Source organism: Cydia strobilella, chromosome 18 (assembly GCF_947568885.1).
Source record: "Cydia strobilella chromosome 18, ilCydStro3.1, whole genome shotgun sequence".
In the NCBI taxonomy this organism is placed as follows: Eukaryota; Metazoa; Arthropoda; class Insecta; order Lepidoptera; family Tortricidae; genus Cydia; species Cydia strobilella.
The window spans coordinates 2,926,173-2,953,067 of record NC_086058.1 but is presented as its reverse complement, the minus strand read 5'-3'; the positions used below and the strand labels follow the sequence as shown (position 1 = coordinate 2,953,067).

The 26,895-nt window shown below is 39.8% G+C and overlaps 2 protein-coding genes across 3 annotated transcripts in view; both read left to right on the top strand.

Annotated features, from left to right (window-relative positions):
• Positions 1-26,895, top strand: part of LOC134749479 (RING finger and CHY zinc finger domain-containing protein 1) — a 105,492-nt gene that overhangs the window by 52,581 nt on the left and 26,016 nt on the right. The window lies entirely within an intron of this gene.
• The window catches only part of LOC134749490 (oxysterol-binding protein-related protein 9), a 142,997-nt gene that overhangs the window by 108,601 nt on the left and 7,501 nt on the right, over positions 1-26,895 (top strand). Inside the window, exons 10-16 of the mRNA XM_063684431.1 lie at positions 18,939-19,045; positions 20,330-20,415; positions 20,949-21,126; positions 22,051-22,179; positions 23,499-23,632; positions 24,407-24,629; positions 25,867-26,094. Of these exons, the coding sequence (XP_063540501.1) occupies positions 18,939-19,045; positions 20,330-20,415; positions 20,949-21,126; positions 22,051-22,179; positions 23,499-23,632; positions 24,407-24,629; positions 25,867-26,094 (1,085 nt within the window). The remainder of the gene's footprint in view (positions 1-18,938; positions 19,046-20,329; positions 20,416-20,948; positions 21,127-22,050; positions 22,180-23,498; positions 23,633-24,406; positions 24,630-25,866; positions 26,095-26,895) is intronic.

The following is a 26,895-nucleotide window of genomic DNA, read 5'->3' as shown; positions in this document are numbered from 1 at the left end:
ATAGTTATGCAAAAGTAGCCTTTGGCTACATTTTGTTGGCGTGAAATGGAGTGGGTACATTTAATTTTGGACTCTGTTATTATTGTAGATTTAAATAAGTCTTGAAACATTGTTTATTATTCAATAGTTGCTATTTTTGTCGTGGTTTTGAATAAAAGTCATGAAACAAATATTTTATTATTCAGTTTCCATGTACACATAGAAATAAAATAAAAATCCCTGAATTACTGATTCATAAAAATAAACTAGTTCTATTATTTTCATTTCTTTTCTAGCCGTAGGGTGGGAATTCCTTTTCATATTCATGAGTTAGGATGTGTGTCGTCATAAAAATCAATTGTAGATTCATTTTCTTGCGTTCTTGATATCTGAAAAATAAAATAGCATAATTAAAGCTCATTTATTATAATTTTAGCACTTAAAATGGCTATTTTAAGCAAAAACTTTCATTTATTTCCCGCGCGTCATAGATTCGTTAAGAATTTAGCTCCTCCGCAGGTACCAATAATAACAATGAAATAAATAAATAAATATTTCGGAACAGTTTCACATATCAATCTAACCTCAGTGTAGGCAAACGCGGACGGTCTATAGTGTTGGAGGGTCTGCCATCTAGTGGCCTGAATCGGAAACATAAATATGCGCATTGACAAAGAAAGTGCTACCATCTACCGTTCTCGTACGTTTTCTTTAGCATAGTGGGTGCCGCCATCTTGTGGGGTACATCGGAAGCATAAGCTTCACATTTACGTTTCGTGCCAAGAATCTGACTGTTTATGTGCTGCCCCTATATAATTGCATTGCCCTCTAGTTCATGCACGCTCCCTATACTAGGCGGCGTAGTGCATACCTATATCGATAAAGTACATACATAACTAAATAAATAATATTCAAGACTTGGGAGCACATATTTGTGGTAAAATACACGTAGGTGCATGCCTCTGTCAGGCTACATTTATAGACAGGATCGCTACCGCCGTTGCCAATAGTCTAGAAATAAGCTTACCTAAGATAACCTAGGCTAAGATAACTACTTGTGTAAGAAGTAGGTATGCTTAGTTGAAAAATTATGGGGGCGTGTAATTGTCCATTTACACGCAAAAATATTAAGGAAGAGGGGGCGTATTCTGTAACGCCGACAACGCATTTGCGATCCCTTTGGTTTTGCGGTGCGACGGTTATCACTTACATTCAAGTGGCTCGGCTGTTCTTTGCCTTCCATATAAAAAAAAAAAAGTAGCTATTCACAATTTATCACTTGAGCGTGGCTCTAAGGAACAATCACATATGTTGTTAGAACTGAGTTCACGTTGATTGGTGTATGTAGACGTCATACATTTGCTACTGTAGAATATACGTGTATCTATGGATGTATGAACAAGGATTTTAGCAGTTATCTAACGCACATGTTAGGAAATTTAGTCTAAAATATCAAGTAATAGTATATCATACAATTATTATTAGAAATTTAGTGGGACATACACATATGTATGGACATTTATCTATATACTCTTTAGTACGGAACCCTAAAAGTCTCAATATTTACCAGGAATAGCGTTGAAATGTGTATAGTTTACTGTTATAGTCATTACAATTATCTACTGGGCATCTGTGAGCTGCCTTGTTCTCGCTCAAATAATTTCATGAAAATCGATTAATATATGTAACGCACTAAAGCATCTGGACGAACGGTGTGCATACATAAGCATAGTTGTAGTATGTGTATTATAGTACTGTTCTGCTGATGGTATTTTTCAATCGTGTTCTGATTACAGTAAAATAATAATATATAGTTGTTTAAGTTAGCATTCTAAGTACCTAACATGGAGAAAGAACGTTAGGCTCATTTTTTCTGTAGTATGCAGTGTAGACGGCAGCTATCGTTGCAGCAAAATTCTTGAAATATGGCCATCGAACTGGAGTATTGAAGTATCAGTGGCTCGGTAGCCTGAAAAAAATAGACAAGTGTTAGAAATCTCAGTTAATAAAGAGTAAAAATAAGTAGCTTTAGAGTCAGTTTTAGCTGGGCAAAACAACAATATTTTTCTTCAGGCATCCATTCGTGGGGGCGCGTCATTACTTTTAAGTCGTGTGAAGTGTATTGAAATATGAGGCTACTTCAACAAAACCAGTCTGCATTTAGTCAGGTACGCGATCGCATGTACTCTCCCGAATTTCGTCAATGTTATGATAATTTAATAAAAATATATACAAATACATCCATGGGAAATTTTAGATTTCATAGGCAGTGCTTAAATTTTTCAAAATCCAAAAAAGTTTGAGAATGTTTGCCTTACAGGACTCATTTCCAGGGTTAGGTCATAGATAAGCTAGATTAAGTGTATACTAAGTATAGCTAACTCTGGCTAGCATAAGGTATGTTAGGCTAAATAACAGTTTTCATCTCTCTGCTTTTTCACCGGGGAGTCACAGTTCAGGTTTTTGGAATATTAATTTCAGACTTAAGTCATGAGTTTTTTTTTAAGCCTATAATAATAGGTTTTGTATTTATATAATGAGATAAGATACCTTTCATAAGAAGAAGCAGTCTGTAGATGTACATTGAAGTCAACCGGATAAATGATGCTGTGACACGGACAGTCCCCGGGAACACTGAAATTGAAAATGTAAAAGTTAGTTAAAGTAGGCTATATTTATAAGTCTAATTAAGTGTTTTATTATTCATTAGAGGTAGGGTCTTCGCAGTTAAGTAAGGAAAGTGGGAATAAATAGTTCAGATTTTTTTGAACAAAGGAAAAACTTAAGTTTTTTTTTCTAATTAAAACTTGGTCTAAACATTGCGTTCTAGGTGGCATAGTAATTAGTTACACTCGTACTTACTAGGGAACTGTCAAAACATCCAGAAGAACCCATGAAAGCAGCAATGAAAATTTTCTTCACTCGACTTGAAATACCACGGTCGGCCGGCAGCTAGGTTGCTTGCTGAAAAATTCGGCATATAATGGTAAATTTATTGCAAAAGAGGAATAGTTATTACCAGAAAAATAAATGAGTAAATAGTTAACATTAAAATGATATTTAGTGACCACTCCGGAAAAATTAAGACGCTCACTCCAAATGGTTAAGTCGCTCAGTCTAAAATGAATAATGCATAGGCAAGTAGAAATAAATTGTGGCAACAGATAGTATAGTTATGTGTTTCTGAAAATTGCTTCCAATATTTAATTAATTCAGCAGGGAAAAAGAATACATGTCAGTAAGTGAGCAAGTATGTAATATTGATTAAGAACCTTTCTTGAATGATAGATGGTTTGTGCTGACAGAAGGGTCTTAGGTCAACATACTTTAAGTTGTTAAACAATAGGGGGTTCCTTGTTAAGAGAAAATATATATTCATTACTAGCGATCTGCCCCGACTTCGCAAGAGGGTTGCGCAAGACCTCAACTAGTTATATACCTAAACCTTTTTCAAAAATTACTCTACTCATAGGCGAAAACCACATTAAAATCCGTCTAGTAATTTTGGAGTTATCACATCATTATGATTTTTATAATATATTGCACTTCCTAGTTCAAAGCCTTATTTCAGAAATAAAATTGAGCCAATTCATCTTTCTAGAGTGATGGCACTTTTCAAATCCCATACACAGTAGGACCAGCTGAGAGTATTTATGAGGTTACAGAGGTTTTATACTTACTTTTAAAAGTGTTGTAAAGATTTCAAAACCAGCAAGGGAGTTCTCACAGCATAATTACAACTTCTGTCTGTCTTCAACAACAGTCATGTATGTTAAGCACCGGGAAACATTTCAATAGTTTTCAGCTTGCTGGAAAAAAAAATAACACTGATTTTTACTTTGATCCTTGTCGGTTTTCAATAAAAGAAAAGTCATGTTGTTGCACAAAGCATAACAATAAGGCAACATAACACGACACGTCACACATAAGCATTTCCAGTAAAGTGATAGTGGTGGAATGGGAGATTCAAAAGCTAGGTTGTAACAGTTAAGATCAGTCCGAAAAGTAGATTAAATGAAAAATAGGACAAACTTCCAACAAATATTTTCTGATTAGTTATATAGTAGTTTTTTAAGAGCTTTCAAACAGCAGTAACTTGTCTAAAAGAAGAAACAAGAACGTAATCTTACCTTGTTTGAAGCGACGGTTTTAACTATTAATCTATTTCATCCGCACTGTGTAGGCTCATTTTGAAATCTGTTGTGCAGTCTAAAATTTGTATTTGTTTAAGGACGCAGGGAACATCGTTTGTTTGACGGGAAAATTCACTGTTCATTCCATAACATGTTAAGTACTTCCATTTTGTTAGACGTTTGAAATATATTTGTCCGATTTCGCGAAAAACGTTATGAAACCCTAGGAGAATATTCTTTGTTTTAAAATTCTGTCATTAAATTTAGTTCAGCAATGTATTTTTGCCGTAGTAATCTGATAAGTCATCTTATGAAGAAAAACCTACAACAATAAACAACGGGATCCAAAATATGGCGGATTGGTGGCAGCGAAAGTATACCATAGACAAAAAAATAATAATTAAGAGAGCCAGAAAAGGAAAGAGGAACGTTCCATCTTACTCTAGAAGTAGTTTATGGTTTAAGATTATTAGATCAATTATTGACTTTTTCACATTGTATAAAAGCGTTTTTACCATTCAAATGTTTTTACATAAAAATTAAAAACCTTAGATGATATAATATTAGCGTTTTTGTTCATTTTAATCTTAATTTACTAGCGCCATCAATAGGGGTCCTATATCGAAGTCAGCTTCAAGAGCTATAGACAAGTAAATTTCGAAATCATTCTTTGAATCCGACCAATTTGTGTGGGTCCTGTTTGGTGTATTGTCAGGAGTGTCAGAACGTGTTTTTAATTTCGTCGCATAGTGTATGTGTGCGTGTTGCTGTTTGTAGGAAATGTATGTGTGCGTGTGGTCATAGAGAATGACGTTTATGCAAAAAGACGAGTTCGCACGATCAATTTCATTTAGTAACGAAAATAATAAATAAATAAATTGCCAATTTCATTTATGCAGTGAAAAATAGTTTTCCATTGTTGATAAATTTTACCAAATTATAAAATTTTGAAATACATGTAAGGTTAGAGCCAGTTAGTATCGTAATTAGACGTTTTTTTTTTTTGAATTGCAATGATCAAATTAATTTGTAGATGACGGTTTCTTTTATTATTGTTTTATTCCATATTTTCAGGTTGATTATTGTTATTCATCGATTACTATAAAATATGCTTCATCTTAATGTGTGATTGTTTTAATAAAATTTGTCAAAGGACTGTCTCATTTCAAGTGTAGACAGAGAGAGTCATACTGTCTTTGTCTTGCACTAGTGCTGGCACCTAAAAGAAAAGGATGAGTATAGACAATGTAGATTTTCGGATCAGGAAACGACAGCCATTAATACGTCATCTGACGGAGAATAGTGACATTATTAAGCCCGGTTTACATTCCTGTGCGAGCCACAAGCAGTCATGGGACGCGAATGTAAATCTAGTATTATAGTGTGTAAGTAACGTAAGTAAATGACATTCGTTAATGGTGTTGCTACTTGTCATTGACGGGTTATAGTTGACGTTATTCGTATATTTTGCTAAATATAAGAAAAATAAAGAAAATCAATTTTAAAAATCGATAAAGTAAAATACAATTAAACGGCAAGCGCGGGGTTCAAGTTTTTTTTTTTTTTTAAGGTTCCTCCACACTCATTCGCGACGCATAGTTTGGAGCGCGGTTATGGAAGACAGCTTTTTACGCATACATTTTCGAGATTACCGCCGTTTTTACTGACGAACGTGACTATCAAGTTATAGTTTCGAATTTAAAAAAAGAAATTACGACTGAAACGTTTGTTGACAGTTGAATGAGACCCGTATGCCCGTGAGCATCGCGTTACTGGTTCTAGTTTTTTTTTTAAGTCAATTTAATCGTAAAGATTTAACTTAGTGGGTTTTAGTTATTAAAAGCCTTTGTGAAACAAATAAAGAACACTGAGAAGTTTAGTTTAGGTGCATGTGAACAAAGTAAGGCCAAGAAATCAGGGTAATTCATAGTTAAAATCAGTTGTGTCAGTTTTGTAAACGAGGGAACTTCTACAAAAATATGCTATTAGGGAGTGTATAAAAGGTGTTTTAGACAAATACGAATGCAGGACTTATCTCGGACAAGGTTCATAAATGAGCGAAAACACGTATTTGAGTGAAAAAAAGGGTTATTTTACGTGCGCAAGTTTCATTGTTTTTATTTCGCGTTAGTGACAAATTTAGTAGTGACAAAAATAAATGAATTTTACAAGTCTACTCAACTTTTAAAGTCAAGAAAGAGGCTCTATAACAACGTAGGAATCAGTGGCGTTGCTGAAGGTAACGCGAAGACGTGCTACAACTGGCTGAGGCGTTCACGCAACTGCTGGTCTAGACAATCAGAAGATATACAAGAACACAGAGATGAGAAACTTTACCAGACTGAAAAATCAAGATGCATGTTAGAATCAATGTTTCAATCATGGTTTCCCTATGCGATAGTAAACACGACGAATGATGTGCAGTTGCTTCAGTAAAGGCTCGAGATTTAAATGAAGAAGGAGAGAGCGAGGTGTTTTTTTTTAGATAATCGTCGACACACACAACATCATAGCTACTATGGAAGATGATTAATAAAACACTCAAGGAAACGTATTTGCCAGTATGTTTAAAATCAAGATGGAAAGGTGATTGTGTGAGTGACGGGCCAAGGATGGAGACAAAAGAATTCTCAAGGTGCACACTGAAGGTGATTTGGGCGAAATTACATGGAACCTCAGAAAACTTAGTATGTATTATTTTCTATTATTTATCTTTTGCTTCATTTGTTTTTAAAGAATTGTGGAATAAACCATTTATATGAATGAAATTATTTATATACAGTGGATTTCATTTCTTACAACTTTGATTGTAGCGATTATTTGACTATAGCGATGTAAATTTCATTCCGTATAATTTGTATGTGTAGGTATTCACGGTTCGGTTTTGGATTTACTTATTTATTTATATTTAATCTATTACACAAAAGAAAATAATCGTACAAAAGGCGGACTTAATGCCAAAAGCGTTTTCTACCAGAACTAGTCAGTCAATCAGTCAGTCGTTATGATAAATAAAAATCTTTGAGTTAGTTATCATCTTATTAAGTGCTTTACGCACACTTGAAAAATAAAAGAAATCCAGTGTGTGAAAGCCATTGCTAAATTTGTCTGGTTTGTTAACGCCTTAATAGTCTAACGGTCTCTAGGGTAGACTAATGAACGGGATATAAATGCTTATGATCCAAGTTCGTATCTCGCGTAGTGAATAAGTTTCAACTTTTATGTATTTTTTTTGTGAACTGGGTTAATTTTTATTAGACAAATGTTGCAATTTTTTACTTTGCTTTGGATCATTTTAGGGCTTCATTTCTAATCAAGTTGTTTTAGTTCCATAGTATGTTTCTTTTAAAATTCTTTAAATCTTATTATGGTTATGCACTTGTGCAGTGTTATAAAACAAAGTTAGTAGGATAAGTACTTGGTTCATAGGATACCTAAAAGTAAAAGTGTTATGATTCAAGTCTAGTGTGGTTTATTGTGAGTGTGAATTATAGTGTAAGAAAATAGTGGTTACATGTTTTCAAGAGTACAATACAATATTCTAGTGTAGTGGGAAAGGTGAATATTTGTGCTGTCAATTTGTAAAACAAGAGACATTGTGGCCGGTCTTCAAGACGCTCGTGTAACCAAGCAAAGACAACCACTGTTTTCCTGTTGCCACCGTCATAAGGACTGCAGAGATTTTTCAAAACAATCTACGGGATAAAGACATCGACCAAGGAAGAATGAACAGTTTTGAACGTTCAATAGAAAATTTATATTTGTAACTTACATTTTTTATTCTACTATTTTAATATGAGGTAGCTAAAATCAAATAAAAAAAAAAAATAGGAAATGTTTTATGTTATAAATTTTGAAACCCGATCTGACATGAAGGGATATTGTTGTTGTATGTTTGTGGTGTAAATGCTGTGGGGGTTGTTAATGATCATTGGTGGAAATAAAAATGAACATGTTTTGCAGCATATATGGTAGGCTCTTAAAATTTATGATTCATCACTATCATCATCATTAGCATTATAGATATCATATGGTTTTTTATTTCAGAGTATGGTTGAATTATTTTGATTGGCCAGTGGACTAATCATATGAAGGCAAAATGGTACTCATACCAGGTTTTTAGTCCAGTTTTGTTTTAAATAAGTGACTTAGGTAGGTTCATGAAACCAAAATTGCCCAGTATTAAGGTGATGAGACCGGAGTTGTATGACAATTAGCTAATATATGATTACTGCGTGAAATTTTTTTGGTTCTTTGTAGAGCACCCTTGTTGTAAGTGAAATAAATTGAGGTACTCGGGATTATATTTTCATGTACAGTTGGCAGTATTTTTCGTTTGTTCTTTTCCTCGATTCTTCATGATTGAGGGCCGCAACCATCTGAGGTTGTCATTTAGTTCATCCAAAAACCTTTCACTTTGCGCTATGCCTAGGCGTTTGTGCAGATCCTATATCCACTATCCTTATACATTTTCGGTTAGCATTTGCATAGATTGTATGCAAGGTGGGTCGTTTTTTCTGCAACTAACTGTATTTCTCCAACGCTGATTTACTGCATAATGGTGTGGCAATATTGAGTTTGAACGACATTGTTAGGCAAAGGACAGGGGCAAATGAGGTCATGAGGTGTCATCTCCGATGAAGCTTTCAATTGAAAGTCAATGCAAAATCTAGTGAATCGTGAAAATAAGTTAAATAAGTGCATTTTTTTTGCAAACTGCTCAAATTATTTTGTAAATAGTAATTAATAAATAAAAATAATAATAATAAAAAAAAAATTTTTAAGGGTAGGCTCGGGATGAATGCCACAAGTTTTTTTTTTTTAATATCTAGAACTAGAAATAATGAATTAGTATTGGATCAGGCAAGGATAGGTGTATTTTTTTTAAATATTATTTATTATAATTCAAGTTTTAATGAAATATTTTTTTTTTGATTACATAGAAAAGCTTTGGCTGTCTGTAGAAATCGTGCGTAAGCGTAACTGAGGAGGAATGATTGTGTGTGTGTGTGTTGAGTACTTATAGTTATGAGTCTGTGATGATTTATGCCAGAGGTGTATGAATATGAGATGACAGATGACGAATGTTCTTTATTGGAAAGAATGGATTGATACGGATAGACAAAAGCTTAAGGGTAATCAAAGTAAACTAGATTTGTCGGCATTTGCAAGGGGAACAAAACGGGGGGGAAAATGGGACATCTGGCTGGAAAAATCTTATCAGTAGGTTAAAGTCCATTGGACTAGACCCATTTAAAGGGTAGATTTTTGTAGCCAGAACTACACAAGGTAATAAGCCCAATACGAAACTCTACACACCTTGGCTTGGATGGGATATATCCGACATTCGACATATTTTGATGGGCCGTGAGCGTCTAGAAAGGGCGAGGCTCTTTTCAAGAGATTAATGAAGTACAATTATATGTTTTCATGGAAGTGAGGTATATTATTGAGCAAATAATTTTATTGTTATTTATTTTGATTAAGCGATGCTTTAGTTTAGACGAAAATATTTTATCATACCATAATGGGGTATTTATTTGTGTCAAATTTAAGTTTGTTTTATAAAAAAAAAAAACACCCAAACAAACTTAAGTCGGTATATTTTATTCAAGTACAAGACATGCGCAAAAAAAACGTGACTGGAGGTGATAGGGTAATGAAATTTGGTTTGAATTTCTGGCGATGAGGCTTGAAGGCTTCGTACTTATAAAAATTAAAGGTCTCTTCGTTTTGCATGGAAAGTCTTTGCTGTTTCATTAGATGCTCTTCTACGGAGGGGTACGGCGCATAGAGGGAAGGAATACTCGCCGCTGCCGGGATGAACTGGCAAGGACGGGTTATTAGAACCTACCGGATTCACAACCTGGTATTTCTGGCGGAGCGAAGTTTCCGGGGAAAGAGTCATCATTATTCATTGACAGAGTTCTAATGAACTGATTTCAGAGCTGAGTCACTAGCGGTCACTTAGTATTGGAATACACACTACACGTTTAGAAAAGGGGGGAAATTTCCGACTAATCTAGAGTAGATTGAAGTTTTTTATAAATTACTGTAATAATTTCTAATAAACTTAAATCGGGGGCGGCTGTGACTGGTCGTATCCAAATAGCTCAGTATTAAGCTCATTTTTCATTACAAAAAACATAGAAGATGGGAAAATATACCTTTATAAAACTGAAATCCTCTTCAGTCGCACATTTCGTTCATAATTCCACTAAGTATTCTGACAGATGAAACTTGAGGCACTTAATTCCATGTTTTATTATTTAACACTAGTGTTCTCGTTAAATTGATCCGTATTTTAACTTAGAAATAAACAAAAAGGTTCAATAACAAATTGCAGCGCGCTGACAATGACACGGAGACTGACAGCTTGACAGGATGTCGAACTGACGTTTAGGTGCTCCTGGTACAATATGACATGCAATAACGTTTTTGATACTACATTCTGATCGTAAAATTTACGTGTAAAAGATAGTTAAATCTTAATTTCCGGAAGTTGTTTTAAACATATTTGTTATTAATAAACGTAAAACACGTTGAAGGGAGTGAAGAATTCGGAAATAAACTAAAAATATCATAAAGTAAAATAATATATCAGATTCATACGTAATGGATTTCAGAACGCACCTTCTTTTATAATTTGTTTGGGCTCCTCAAACTGAACTGCTATCTATGTGTGCGTGAAATGTGGATGTCGTTGTAAATGTCTCTGTCCTTCTAAAACATCGCGTGCGTGAAAGGGATATATATCGGGGAAATCGACATTTAGTGATTGTAAACGTTAAGATATAGGCCGTAAGGATTAGTAATCACAATTGGACATATGACCTTCTTCTTGAGTCGAGCGCCGTTATGTGCCATGGGGCGAACGACCTCCTTCTCAATTCTGGTATCCTGGTACTTTTTGGATAATGTTTGTCTTAATAAGTCGCCTGTCGCTTGTCGCCGGTCGCCTGTCGCTTGTCTCTTGTCGCCTGTCGCCTGTCGCTGGTCGCCTGTCTCTTGTCGCCTGTCGCCTGTCTCTTGTCGCCTGTCGCCTGTCGCTGGTCGCCTGTCTCTTGTCGCCTGTCGCTTGTCTCTTGTCGCCTGTCGCCTGTCGCTGGTGCTGTCTCTTGTCGCCTGTCTCTTGTCGCCTGTCGCTGGTCGCCTGTCTCTTGTCGCCTGTCGCTTGTCTCTTGTCGCCTGTCGCCTGTCGCTTGTCTCTTGTCGCCTGTCGCCTGTCGCTTGTCGCTTGTCGCCTGTCGCCTGTCGCTGGTCGCCTGTCTCTTGTCGCCTGTCGCTTGTCTCTTGTCGCCTGTCGCCTGTCGCTTGTCTCTTGTCGCCTGTCGCCTGTCGCTTGTCTCTTGTCGCCTGTCGCTGGTCGCCTGTCTCTTGTCGCCTGTCGCTTGTCTCTTGTCGCCTGTCGCTTGTCGCCTGTCGCTGGTCGCCTGTCTCTTGTCGCCTGTCGCCTGTCGCTTGTCTCTTGTCGCCTGTCGCTGGTCGCCTGTCTCTTGTCGCCTGTCGCCTGTCTCTTGTCGCTTGTCGTCTGTCGCTTGTCTCTTGTCGCCTGTCGCCTGTCGCTTGTCGCCTGTCGCTGGTCGCCTGTCTCTTGTCGCCTGTCGCCTGTCGCTTGTCTCTTGTCGCCTGTCGCTGGTCGCCTGTCTCTTGTCGCCTGTCGCCTGTCGCTTGTCGTCTGTCGCTTGTCTCTTGTCGCCTGTCGCCTGTCGCCTGTCTCTTGTCGCCTGTCGCCTGTCGCCTGTCTCTTGTCGCCTGTCGCCTGTCGCTGGTCGCCTGTCTCTTGTCGCCTGTCGCCTGTCGCTTGTCTCTTGTCGCCTGTCGCTTGTCTCTTGTCGCCTGTCGCCTGTCGCTGGTCACCTGTCTCTTGTCGCCTGTCGCTGGTCGCCTGTCTCTTGTCGCCTGTCGCCTGTCGCTTGTCTCTTGTCGCCTGTCGCCTGTCGCTTGTCGCCTGTCGCTGGTCGCCTGTCTCTTGTCGCCTGTCGCCTGTCGCTTGTCTCTTGTCGCCTGTCGCTGGTCGCCTGTCTCTTGTCGCCTGTCGCCTGTCTCTTGTCGCTTGTCGCCTGTCGCTTGTCTCTTGTCGCCTGTCGCCTGTCTCTTGTCGCCTGTCGCCTGTCGCCTGTCTCTTGTCGCCTGTCGCCTGTCGCTGGTCGCCTGTCTCTTGTCGCCTGTCGCCTGTCGCTTGTCTCTTGTCGCCTGTCGCCTGTCGCTTGTCTCTTGTCGCCTGTCGCTGGTCGCCTGTCTCTTGTCGCCTGTCGCCTGTCTCTTGTCGCTTGTCGCCTGTCGCTTGTCTCTTGTCGCCTGTCGCCTGTCTCTTGTCGCCTGTCGCCTGTCTCTTGTCGCTTGTCGCCTGTCGCTTGTCTCTTGTCGCCTGTCGCCTGTCGCTGGTCACCTGTCTCTTGTCGCCTGTCGCTGGTCGCCTGTCTCTTGTCGCCTGTCGCCTGTCGCTGGTCGCCTGTCGCCTGTCGCCGGTCGCCTGTCGCTTGTCGTCAGTATTCTATTGTTATGTCGCCGGTCGCTTGTCGCCGGTCGCTTGTCCCTGGTCGCTTGTCGCCGGTCGCCTGTCGCTGGTCGCCGTTCGCCTGTCGCTGGTCGCTTGTCGTCAATATCCTATTGTTATGTCGCCAGTCGTCGGTCGCTTGTCGTCGGTCGCCGGTCGCCTGTCGCTTGTCGCCTGTCGCCTGTCGCAAGTCGCCTGTCGCTACTAAACGGTATAAAAGGCCGGAGCGGGCACGGGGGGATTCATTCATTCTTCAACCATCGGACTAGTCGTGACTCTGGCTTTTGGGCGTAATTTTCGTACTGGTAAGCGAAGTTTCTCTGCTACTTTTTCTGTGTTTGTTTTACTTGGAATTATCTTGGTAAATTAAAACTTAGAATTTGTGTCTGCGTTTGGTTTTACGGGGACAATATCGTCGTAACGCTGAACCTAGACTATTGTGGAGATTCTTTGCTGCTATGTATGGGTTTTATTTTATTGTAAAGTTTTCGATACTGAATTATTCCGAGTGCCGCCACGTTATGCAGGGACAATATCGTTGCATAGCAAGGACTTGGAATTGGTCTGTGTTTGGTTTTACGGGGACAATATCGTCGTAACGCTAAACTAGGACTATAGTGGAGATTCTTTACTGATGTGTTGTGTGTAGTGTTGAGTGCCGTGAAGTGAAATTTTCTACACTGTATTGTTCTAAGTGCCGCCACGTTATGCAGGGACAATATCGTTGCATAGCAGGTACTTGAAATTGTGTCTAGGTTTAATTTTGCGAGAAGTAATTTTCGTAATGTTAAGCTTGGATAATGGTGCCTAAGGGAATTTCACTTCTTTATTTAGTTTGTTTGTTTTGTGAGAAATTATACTAGTAAAATTACTCTTAGTTATTTTAGTGTCTTTTCTATGGGGTCTTTTGCTATTTTTGAAGCCAGATCATTGCTTGGACTGACAGTTTGTCCAACTAAACATTCATCACGCCTGGCGGTGTTAAAGGTGATGGGTGGTTAGGAGTCTTTTAGTTCCAGGCTTGAGAGGGCCTGGCATCTCTTCTTTACCAACATAAGAGATGAACTATCTCCCAGGTCTCAAAGCCCAGCTGTTAGATGGAAGTGAGGGCATCACGTGCGTGCCATTCGGAGTAATCTGAGCTCACTAAAGTCGGCAGTAATTGGGATCTGGTCCCCTATTAAATATATTTATATATTTCGGTGCTCTGGCGCATGCTAGTGCTGATTGCGGGGAAGGGTTCTGTCGTGATTATTATTATATACTTAGTCTTAGTTGCGGCAGGACTTCTCATGTGGTTGGTGCTGGTGTGTGCAAAGGGTTCCGATCCACTGATAGACACGGAATAGGGCGACTTACCTCCTAATTCTTTGGCTTGCGAGCGTAGGAGGGGGAGTCAAATACACGGACCATTAGTTTTGCTAATCTCGGTTTGGTCTACCGAACTTTCCAGCTTCTAGTAGGGATACACTTGTGTATATTCCAAGGCACTAGGTCAATGGTAAGTGCGATCTGTGCTTTGGGTGTACCTAGAGTAGGGCCAGAGGGTAGGATTATAAATAGGGTAGAGTCATACACTATTTGTCTGTAGGTATTTGTGTGTAGGGTCTCTTTTATGCTTGGTCTAAGACTCTGATATGGTTGATATAAATTCTTCTTTTAAAGACTTAAAAATATGGCTTCATTAACCTAAAATATGTGTATTTAAAAGGTAAAGGATTCTTTTGCCTAAATCTTTCAAACTTTTAATTTATCTGGGGAAAATAAATTAAATTCCTATGAAATCTTTATTTTTTTATCTATTAAATTTCTGGTTTTTGGAGTAAAGACGAGGTACTGAGTTTTGCAATCAGGTTTCTAAGGTATTTGCAAAATAAATTCTTAAAATATCAAGATGGGTTTAGGCATACAGATCGTTCTGGGATAGAAGAATGGTTTGTTTTAGGGACCCCTTGGCAGGCAAGAGCAGTCCAATGGGAATTTGAGTGGAATAATGCTCAACTTGATATTTCAGTCTCATAAAATATAGCAAATAACATTAGTACTTCGTTTATACATCTAAAAGACTAGAAATTTAGTCTATACTTTCAGTTCTGGGTATTGGGAAAAGGGATCAGTATCCCTAGCTTTTGAACCTAAAAAAAATAAGTAATTTTGATTGATTGATGATACTTGGCGCTTCTTTCATCAGATCATCTAGGAATGCTTAGGTTGCGAAGCGTTGGTCATAGCCCGTCTGGCTACAATGTTAGGATAGGTGACCCGAATGATGTTTTAAAACGGGATAAGGCCTTCTGACCCGCATCGAGCATGCGAAGCAGTACGTGTGAACTCACACATCGTTTAGAAGGTGATAGTATAATTATAACTTTTCCTAAAAAGCTAGGGTGTAAATGGGCTTATCCTGGGAGTGCTGCTTCGTATGTTATCCCGAAGGCTTAATAGGCGTAGCGGGACTTCACCAAAAACATTTTTAAACTCATTTTTCCAATAACATTTTTAACCTCATATTAACCATATATGCTGCAATTACCTAAATAATGTCATATGTAGTAAGCCTTTAACAGCATTTACATTACACGAATAGATTTAACAAAATTGTAATATTAATTTCATCACTACGCTCGGAATACTATTTTAGAATGCTTCGCTACGCTCAGTTTTCAATTATGGAATCATTCGCGTCGTTCAGGATTTGATGTGCGGCCTCACCGTAAATATGTCAATTTCTTCCCTAGCGACACAATCTACTATTTCTACTACTGTAACTATTAAAATATTCCTTTAGTTTTATATTAATATATCTTCAGTACCATAAATATAAATATTCCTTAAAATATAGGTAATAATGAATAATACCGGAGTCCAAAATTTAGTCGATACTCATTAAAGAATCTAGGGTTCCGCGGTACAATTCGAGGGGTTCTAACTACTATCTAGACGATCACATGGCCAATTTTAGGGGTAGATTCTTAAGAGGTGTTTAGTATAAGAGTAGTTTAATAGTAATATTTGGGGTGGGTGACAAGGTTGAATACCGCAATCAAGGGATATATAGTCGGCATCTTCTCAAATGATTTTTTCGCCAAAGACCCTTATCTGTTAAACAAAAGCCTTTGTTCCTTTTGCGCATGCGCGTGACCATTGTGTATCAGCTAGTGGCATGCGCTCACCAACAATGGGCACGCGCACGCACAAAAGGAACAAAGGCTTTCGTTTAACAGATTAGGGTCTTTGGCGAAAAAATAATTTGAGAAGATGCAGACTATACTCGTACTGCATAAATTAGGTCGAAGAGACACGTCGCGTCGCTAGAGCGTGTGTGATGGCATGTATAAGGCTTCGCGTTGTTACACTTAACTTGTTATTATTATGTGTATGTCGTTAAGATGGTATCACGTTAAATAACGATGGACGTAAATAGCCTAAGATACTGTGCTGACTAATATGACTATAATAACTTCCTTAAAACGTTTTTCCTACGAAAAAATCTATGTTTTAAAGACAATTGTATATCCAGGCAAGGGCATGTTTCATTTAATTAGAGTTTGAAGATTGTTTACGCCATTTGTTACCAGAAAATTAAATATCAACAAGACTTGAATACCTAACTCAAAGCATAATCTAGCAGCAAATCAGAGCCATACAACCACGCGACTGTGAGTTTTCCATCTCATTTACAAGTCACAATTATTACTCTGAAAAGGCAAGCCAAAAATGTTTACAACTTTACATGTACTTACACAAAACCACCGCGGTTTCAGCTTATCGCAAAGGAAGCATTAGCCCGGGATCCGGGATCAACTGTCGGGAACATGTATGCAAATTGTTTGAGCCCTAATGGGAACCTTCATAACGTCTGACGGACGTTGGACCTAATTCCCGTTGCTCTCGGAGCTCAGAACATGATTATCGTGTTCTGAGTGTTCTGACGGACTACACGCACGCTTTGAGCGTCAAGGCCAGCCCACACTAGCGTCTTTTGAGCGTCGGCATTTAGTCAGAGCTATGGAAAATGGCGTCGCTCCGTGGTTGCGTCGAGCAGCAGCCATAGAATTGGCCGGTCGCCGACGCTCCGGAGACGCTAGTGTGGGTAGCTCTAATTTGAGCATTTCGTGGCCGAGCGTAAGAATCTGAGGACCTTCGTTACAAAACCGAGTCCCTTAAAATTGTTGGTGGTGCTATTTACGATTTTTATATACGTATCAGCTTTGTGCATGTTAATTTTAGGCACATTTTATTTCGTAGCACCAACCCAGTGAGCTCACTGTAAAGGTAAAAAAATGTAAATGTACTAAAGGCTTATCGGCTTTTGGAATAACAGGTAGGGATGACATGTTAATACATGTCCCCCCTAAAGCCCTAATGGGCTTAATAACGACGGATTATATATTATTGTTTAGGCGTGAGTTATGGCTCAGTTGTGATAGTATCTTCATCAATACATATTAGGAAGATCTTATATTATCGTTTGTTTTATAATATACTCAGAGCAGTGACAACTCTGGTACAGGTTAAGTATAGTATAAATTATCTCAAATGATTTTTTCGCCCAAACCCTAAAAACATGAGCTATCTGACAGGTTGTTTTCTCAGTTATGTTTTTGCCGTCAGAATTATATTTTTTCTTTTTATTTAATTCGAAACCTCGAAATTTAATTCAATCTCTCGGGAGCCCATTAAGTCCTGATTGCAACGCCGTTTAAGTTGAGCTTAGCGCGTTTATCATCATTGAAATTGTAGTTTTCATATTTATTACATTACATACGACCATTACAGTTTTGGTGAATTAGCCGTGCAGGTCAGCCTTGAGAGCCGGAACCTAACACGCAAGTCTAGAGGTCAGCCTGAATCAGACCCGATTATTTCAGTAGACCTTGGACTGGCACTGTTTCTTGATAAGTGATAACCTAAAAAACTTACTACTGAACTCAGTCGGTCGGTTAGCTTAGTACTTTTAATCTGAGCAGGTATTCAATTTTGAATTTATACTAAGACATAATTTTCAACCACATCATAGTCGGGCATTTTTTTCTGTAGTGATGCACGGGACTTTTTTTAGGATATGTAAATTTAATGTTATTTGTGCCCAGAATCATGAGCTGATTCCATGCTCCTAGGAAAGAAACAATGTCCCAAAATTTTCATACACGTACTTTCCATTTCGTTACCGCCGTAGTCGGCCGTGCAAAGTGTTTGAAAAATGGTAATGGAATGGAGAAATAAAACTTTGGACGCTTTTTTCCTACTTGTAGGAACGAAGGAGCTCGTGATTCTGAGTAGGAAAAACATTAAATTTACCTATTTTGGAAAAAAAGTCCTGTGCATCATTACAGAAAAAAATGCCCAGTCAACCATAATTACTTGTAACTGTCGACAGCGATCAAAAAACCTGTAGGTATTGTATATGACACTAGCGACCGGCCCCGGCTTGCACGGGTAAACCTTTACAAATTATACACCTAAACCTTTCTCAAAAATTACTCTATTGAGAGGTGAAAATGAAAACCGCTTTTGAGTTTATCACGAACATTCAGAGGCGGCGGGGACTTGGTTTTATAAGGTGTAGTGATAGGGCTCCATCTGTACCTAATTGTAAGACAAAACTTAGCACCTTTGTAACATCATTTACTATAAAAGGTAACCTGGCTTAAAATGTTGTTTTAAGGGTTCCGTACCCAAAGGGTAAAAACGGGACCTTATTACTAAAACTCCACTGTCCGTCTGTCACCAGACTGTATCTCATGCAATAATAACTATAAAACGACCATATATAACTTGTATAAGTGGGCATCGTATTAATGATGATGGGGTTATTATTTATTATATCTAATCGATATAACATGATAGGGCACTTTTGTCGGCCTTGGCCTTCGACTTTCCAGAAAGGCAGGGCGTTAATAATGTTATAACGTGTTTTAACTTTATTTATTGGGCTTATGGCACAGTTGATACTTATTTACTTACTCCTTTGGCTCAGCGACCCAAAATGAGACTTGGCCTCCGACACAAGACAGCGCCACTTTTCTCGGTCCTGTGCGACCTCTCGCCAATTAGTGACTCGAAGTTCGCGCAGATCCGCCTCCACCATGTCGCACCAGCGATACCTGGGGCGTCCGATAGGACGTCTTCCTGCTGGACGGCCCAGGTATATGCTCTTTTCACGTTCCGATCTTCATCCATTCTCTCAAGATGGCCCATCTCTCATGAAGAACGGGTTATCTGTCGTATCTTACGGGTGTATTACTGTCGCGGTGTTCCTGTAAGCCTACTCCCTATTGAATGAACGGTTCTATTCAATAATCAACCAATCGTAATTGTTGCAGCGTTATACGAGGAGGAGTCAGACAGCGAACTCGGTTCGATGGAGAACCATGGGTCAGTGGTCACGCATCTGCTGTCACAGGTCAAGATTGGAATGGACCTTACCAAGGTACCGTTATACATTGTTTAACCCTCTTATTCATAAAACTAACTAGGATGTCAAAATTACATCCAATGACAAATGAATCTCAACGGTTTGTTGGATTTTGTCCAATCTACGAATAGCTCCATAAGTAAGTAAAGTCGTCAACATAATTAACTAACCAAGCAATGTGTTAAAATATATCTACACACGCACTTATTCTCACAACAATAAATAATGTTTACACCGGAACCGATCTCGTCAATGTTTTTACTCGTATGTTATAATAATATAAAATGTTAGTAAAATTTATATAAATAGGTATTCATATAGCTGCCTGCTAACAAAATAATAATTTAGTCAGGTACTTTCTCTATAATAAGAATAACGTATCTAAACTGAGACGTTGCCAAAAGAAAAGGGTATCGGCGAAAACCTTTTCCTGGCTAAGAAAATGTTTATTTTCAATTTAATTTTAGAAGTGAAAAAAAAAGACGGCAAACGGCCGCGCCGGGTCCAATAACAATTGAGCTTCGACAAAGTTTCCAAATAATCCTTCAGCGCCACTGTTATATTTCTCGAAACTTCGACACTGAATGCTCAAAAAGACTTGAAAGCCTTCAGGGAGTTTCAGTTCAAGTCTTAAACTTTATTCTCGATGGACACTTTTATTCATTGAGCCTTTTTTTGCAAAATACAAGTAGGTACAAATGTCGGACTTAATAAGGTATTTTCTGCCAGTGAATCATTAGGGCTATAGTGAAAGATAAAGAGATATAGATAGTTTATTATTCAAGTAGGCATATTACAATGTGCTTATATGAACGTCAAATAAAGCTACGCCGTCTCTACCCTACACCTCTGCCCCGAGAAGATTGAAATCCCCTCTGAATTGGAGGATTACATATTATTACGAGTAAAGGAGCAGGATTGCATTACATTAATCATAAACGTTTTCATTTGGGCTGAAGCATATAGAAGCAGTAGAATTGTAGTCTAGTGACATGATCTCCTGGCTTAATACTAAAATATCTTAATGGCAACAAAAAGATCTCCAACTAGATCTATCATGTATCATGTCATTCATCCATTCATTTTGTATTTTCCCAAGCATATTAGTTTTTATTGCGTCTTTAGCCGAGCGACCTTTTTATAGGATTAAAATGAGTATGCTCTTGGGAAATACAGAAAGTATTGATATATGACGCAGCTTCTGCTTTTGCGCACGTCTGTCTGAGCATACTTTAAATAAAATATCGTTTTAATTCGTTTACTTTTATACACTTTAAAAATGAAAATGTTTGGTTTCAGGTCGTCCTCCCCACATTTATACTAGAAAGGCGATCGCTACTGGAAATGTACGCGGACTCTTTCGCACATCCCGACCAATTTGTCAAGTAAGTATAACATAAACCCTGATTTATTACTTCGAAGGTTGTCTCCCATAATTATGAGGTTGCTATAAAATATTGCTGCTTCCACTTCAGAGTCCGTTCCGTCCAAAGTCCCCAAACTACATTTAAACCGTTTCAACTGATCTTTGGAGCCTTTCAACGAAAACCAAAAGGTGACGTTTTCAACCAAAAGGTACCGCATTGGCGGTTGTCGATAAGGTTGATTTGAAATTGAAGCTATTTGGAATTAGCGCATTATTTACAACCGACAATAAGTATCCTTTTTAATTGAAAATACCACTTTTAAAGTATTCTAGTATAGTAAAATTAAATGTGGAAGCTTACTAAATTTTCTCCAGTCTACCGTCTCACTAGGAAGTCCGATAGCTCTAAGGCTTCCTTTTATAGGTACTCAAGATAAAAAAAAGCCAATACCGCATTGAAAGACGCACGCTCTTGTCGCTTACCAGTGCTTTTTAAAGCAAAAAGTCAAGTGCGAGGTAATTAGCTTAGATCCATTCCATTAATTGTTCCAGGATAGTAGACCAGCCAACGCCCCGCGACCGCATGATCCAAGTGGTCCGGTGGTACCTCAGCTCATACCACGCCGGACGCAAGTCCCAAGTGGCCAAGAAACCTTACAACCCCATCCTGGGGGAGGTCTTCCGATGCTACTGGGACCTGGACGCTAATGAATCACAACCCCAGGACAAGGTTAGATATAAGTAAGACCAGATGACTGATCCAAGTGATCTGGTGGTACTTCAGCTCATACCACGCCGGACGCAAGTCCCAAGTGGCCAAGAAACCTTACAACCCCATCCTGGGGGAGGTCTTCCGATGCTACTGGGACCTGGACGCTAATGAATCACAACCCCAGGACAAGGTTAGATATAAGACCAGATGACTGATCCAAGTGATCTGGTGGTACCTCAGCTCATACCACGCCGGACGCAAGTCCCAAGTGGCCAAGAAACCTTACAACCCCATCCTGGGGGAGGTCTTCCGATGCTACTGGGACCTGGACGCTAATGAATCACAACCCCAGGACAAGGTTAGATATAAGACCAGATGACTGATCCAAGTGATCTGGTGGTACCTCAGTTCATACCACGCCGGACGCAAGTCCCATGTGGCCAAGAAACCTTACAACCCCATCCTGGGGGAGGTCTTCCGATGCTACTGGGACCTGGACGCTAATGAATCACAACCCCAGGAGAAGGTTAGATATAAGTAAGACCAGATGACTGATCCAAGTGATTCGGTGGTACCTCAGCTCATACCACGCCGAACGCAAGTCCCAAGTGGCCAAGAAACCTTACAACCCCATCCTGGGGGAGGTGTTCCGCTGCTACTGGGATCTGGACAAATGACAACCCAAGGACAAGGTTGGTAGAGATTGCTATAGTAGACCACTGACCAGTGATTCTACTGATTAGGTGGTGGCAAGTGGCCAAGATACCTTATAACCCAATCCTATGTGAAGTACATACATAAACTCGAAGGAGGCAATAAAAGTCTAAGATTTTGAAAAAAAAAATTTAGGACAAAATCTCCTAATAGGATAATAAAAAGAGCTTGAACGAAATGGCCCAAATACGAGAGAATCAGTTAAATTAATATATTTCTTTTCCTCAGCTACAAGAAGTCGGTGACGGGCCGGTCCCTTGGTGTACCCCTGAACAGCTATCATTCGTGGCAGAACAAGTTTCACATCATCCGCCCATCTCTGCGTTCTACGCGGAACACGTCAATAAACGTATACAGGTATTCATTCAATTGATTCATTCATTCTCATTCTTTCATTCTACAAATCCAGTCGTCACAAAACTTTAGGCATCATATCCTTTCTGCCCTTTCTGTCCAGTGTGTCAGACCAAAGAGGATATAATAAGATAGAGCGGTACTGTCATAGTAAATTTTGTAACCACTGTAAATTCACTGCCATCTATCGACATACTTTAAAACTAAAAATGAAGATTTGTAAAAATACGTTAAAATGTATTTAAATATGGATAAATGATTTTTTTATTTGCATTTATTATTTTTATATGATTTTGACCCATGTTCTTTCACTGATATGCGTTAAAATTATAAATAACAAACGAAACCGTCAACGCCCTATATACGAGAGTAGGCCAAACCTAGTGGCGCCCTCTGATCGAGAATCAAATTTTCTTGATTTTCGAGGCACGTTTTTTCCTTAGACTGTATCCATCTATTACGGAGTTATATCTATCTTTGGTCAGACTCAGAACGTTATGTAGTCATAAAAGCTAAAGTATACTTTATTTTGACTTAATCAAGCTTTTACCCGAACACGAGTTCCACTTAGGTATTTACGTTGCATATGCTGTATATACCTCAAAGTCAAAACACACATCAGCAGAGGATTTACCAAGAGAAACAAAAATCGAAATTTCGCTATCTGTCTCGCCATCACTCTTGAATCTTCTTCTTCCTGCCATTATAAGGCAGATAAAGAAATATTGATTTTTGTTTTCGCGGTAGGGCTTCCACACATTCGTATACAACTTTATCACAATTCTGTATATTAAATCATTTTACGGTTTAGACTCACTTGTTTTAGTCACTCGCGCGACATGTTTCGGAGAGCCTAGGTCTCCTTTCTCAAGCACTAATAGTGCGAGCAGCGTTCACGACGACCGTGTATTGCGTACTGCCGCTGCCGCGCGCCGCGTCGCTCGCTGCGCGCGCGCCGAGAAAACCGGTTGGGGGAGGTCTTGCGCTATCGTTGTAGGCGGGCACAGTGGTGTGTTTGGGTTTGGGTCACCTAACACTTGTAGCGCCACACAGCACGAACTCACTATGTCCACTACACTGTCACAACACTCACCGGCATTCTGCTGAGGAATCACAGGCTTCCATGCTGGCGGCACAGCCCAGCCGCTATCCCGATTGAAATTAGGGCGCCGCCCAATCTCGATCGCTTCACGTATTTAATATTGGTATGTAGTAAAATGATTTAATATTAGTATGTCTCACAACAGTTTAAATTTGAATTCTGTATATTTTCTTACTATAGGTATATTTTCTTATTTTATTTACATCTATTTTATTTGCAGTTCGAGGCGTGGGTGTGGACAAAAAGCAAGTTCCTTGGGCTGTCGATCGGCGTCCACAACATCGGCAAAGGCACTGTCACGCTTCTAGATACCGGCGAAGAGTATACGCTTACTTTCCCTAACGGATACGGCAGGTTAGACTTTATAGCGTACTGTATAAGGTTCACATTAGACAAGCAAGTTCCTGGGGCTGTCAATCGGCGTCCACAAAATCGGCAAAGGCACTGTCACGATTCTAAATACCGGCGTACACTATACGCTTACTTTTCCTAACGGATACGGCAGGTTAGACTTTATAGCGTAATGCATAAGGTTCACATTAGAAAAGCAAATTTCTAAGGTCGAACGATCGGCGTCCACAACATATAGATCGGTACTGTAGATGTCATTAATAAAAAAGGTTAATATGGAATGACATAATGTCTTGTAAAGAGTATTTACATTCCCCTCTTTCACGGTAAATCAGAATTTTATTTATTTATTTATTTTCTTTCAATTTTTTACTTAAAATAGACTTCATACTAAATAATCCAAATATTGACGTAAAATAGAAACCAGTTGTTTTTGGATATGTTTGTTAGGGTTAGGACTTAATTAAGCATAGATATTATGTAATTTATTGACTTGTAAAATGACTGCCTTTTACCAATAAAACATCTGAATCTGAAAGGACGCTTCACAAAACAACAGTAAAATTACCTTGCAAATAAATTCTAGAAACGGCATGCGGCTTGACCCTAAAAATAAACCTTACAACCCCAAAACAAAAAAAAACAAAAAACTTGTCAGTAAAAGGCGGCAGATTTAAAAAATGTAGGCGCGAAGGGTTATCGTTGCATAGAAAATTTGAATTTCGCGCCTTTCTCTACTGACAAGATTTGTTTGACCAACTATATTTTACTTTACAGATCAATACTAACGGTCCCATGGATCGAGCTCGGCGGCTCAGTATGCATAGAGTGCGTACAAACCGGCCACAAGGCGAATGTGGAGTTCCTTACTAAACCCTTCTACGGGGGCAAGAAACACCGCGTCACGTGCGAAGTGTTCGCCGGGACTGAAAAGAAACCATATTACACGGCGCAGGGGGAGTGGAATACTAGGGTGGACGGACGGTGGACGGAGTCTGGGGTAAGTGTAGTATATGTGGGCGAATCAACTTTTTCTTGTCACTCGTTGCCATGGTTACGTTCTCCTGGGTCACGCTTAAAACCCCGATTTTATGGTAATTAAAATAACCAAACATGCATTTTTGTGGTAGATATAAGGTCTTTCCACTGAGCTAATACCACTAATAAGCACGTTTGTGGATCGTTATGATTATGATTAACATTCCGTCTAACAAACTGTGCTAATATTGTCCCCTGGCTGACGGGACACAACCGCAGTGTCTATAGAAAAATCCGATATTTTTAATTACACATAGTTTTCAGACATTTTGATAGACAAGATTAAATAACATTTAGATCACTACGGCTAAACTCACTAGTATTTTTAGTCGCTTTGAGGGAGTGAATCTGAAAAAGCTTTGGCTTTCTCACGAAGTGTGATTGGTTGAGTACTAATATATATATATTTAATATTTATTTAGTACTATATATTTATGTATGCTAGTACATATTTATTTTATTGCATAATGCTATTGATGTATTTTAGTTATTCGTAGACGTTAATATTGTAGTTTTCCTTTTTAAATATTATTGTACGTTCTATAAGTTTGTCTATCTATCTAATTCGAATTTTTTACTCATTTACTCTAAGGTTAGCTGGAAGAGATCCCTTATAGGGATAAGCTCGCCTTTGTACCTAAATTTATATGAATTTCATGTTAACAATTTTTGTTTTGTACAATAAAGTGATTTACTACTACTACTACTACTCCCGACGAGTCCGAAACATGTCGCCAAAAGTGACTAAAAATACTAGTGAGTGTAGCCGTAGTGATCTAAATATTTTGAAATATGTCACGATAGTTTAATTTCGATGATTTAATAAATTTGGTGTTGTAAGTTACAAAACTTACAACACCTCTCTTCTGTGTCACTTGTGTCAGGGGTCAAAAATAGCAAAATAAAACAGTGCATTATTAAATCTCCACTTCATGTTAAGAATTAACAAATTTTAAAGATCTTTTCGATTACATTTGAACATTTTTTTTTCGTTACCTGTGCTGTGCTGTCGCGGCTCTGTACTGTACGTCAACTTCTGACAATCAGTTACCGCAAAATGTATGGATGCTGTACAGCGCCATCTCGTTTACCTGTCAAATTCGAAGCACGAAATTGTCATAGATTTTACGCATCTTAATCAATGATTAATATTTGCCTATATAAAACGATCCCATACTCAAAAACATTTCCCGTTCCAGCGCAACGAAGTCCTCTTCGAGGTATCAAACATGAAGCCGCGTCGTAAACGCGTCGCACCCGTGTCGCGCCAGCCGCCGCACGAGTCGCGCCGCATCTGGCGACACGTCACCGCCGCGCTCAGAGCGCAGGACTGCGAGCAGGCCACGCTGGCCAAGAGCAGGGTCGAGCAGACGCAGCGGGATCAGGCTAAACAGAGGGCGGCCAACGGGGACAAGTGGAACACGCAGGTATGTAGCACAGGACTGCGAGCAGGCCACGCTGGCCAAGAGCAGGGTCGAGCAGACGCAGCGGGATCAGGCTAAACAGAGGGCGGCCAACGGGGACAAGTGGAACACGCAGGTATGTAGCGCAGGACTGCGAGCAGGCCACGCTGGCCAAGAGCAGGGTCGAGCAGACGCAGCGGGATCAGGCTAAACAGAGGGCGGCCAACGGGGACAAGTGGAACACGCAGGTATGTAGCGCAGGACTGCGAGCAGGCCACGCTGGCCAAGAGCAGGGTCGAGCAGACGCAGCGGGATCAGGCTAAACAGAGGGCGGCCAACGGGGACAAGTGGAACACGCAGGTATGTAGCGCAGGACTGCGAGCAGGCCACGCTGGCCAAGAGCAGGGTCGAGCAGACGCAGCGGGATCAGGCTAAACAGAGGGCGGCCAACGGGGACAAGTGGAACACGCAGGTATGTAGCGCAGGACTGCGAGCAGGCCACGCTGGCCAAGAGCAGGGTCGAGCAGACGCAGCGGGATCAGGCTAAACAGAGGGCGGCCAACGGGGACAAGTGGAACACGCAGGTATGTAGCGCAGGACTGCGAGCAGGCCACGCTGGCCAAGAGCAGGGTCGAGCAGACGCAGCGGGATCAGGCTAAACAGAGGGCGGCCAACGGGGACAAGTGGAACACGCAGGTATGTAGCGCAGGACTGCGAGCAGGCCACGCTGGCCAAGAGCAGGGTCGAGCAGACGCAGCGGGATCAGGCTAAACAGAGGGCGGCCAACGGGGACAAGTGGAACACGCAGGTATGTAGCGCAGGACT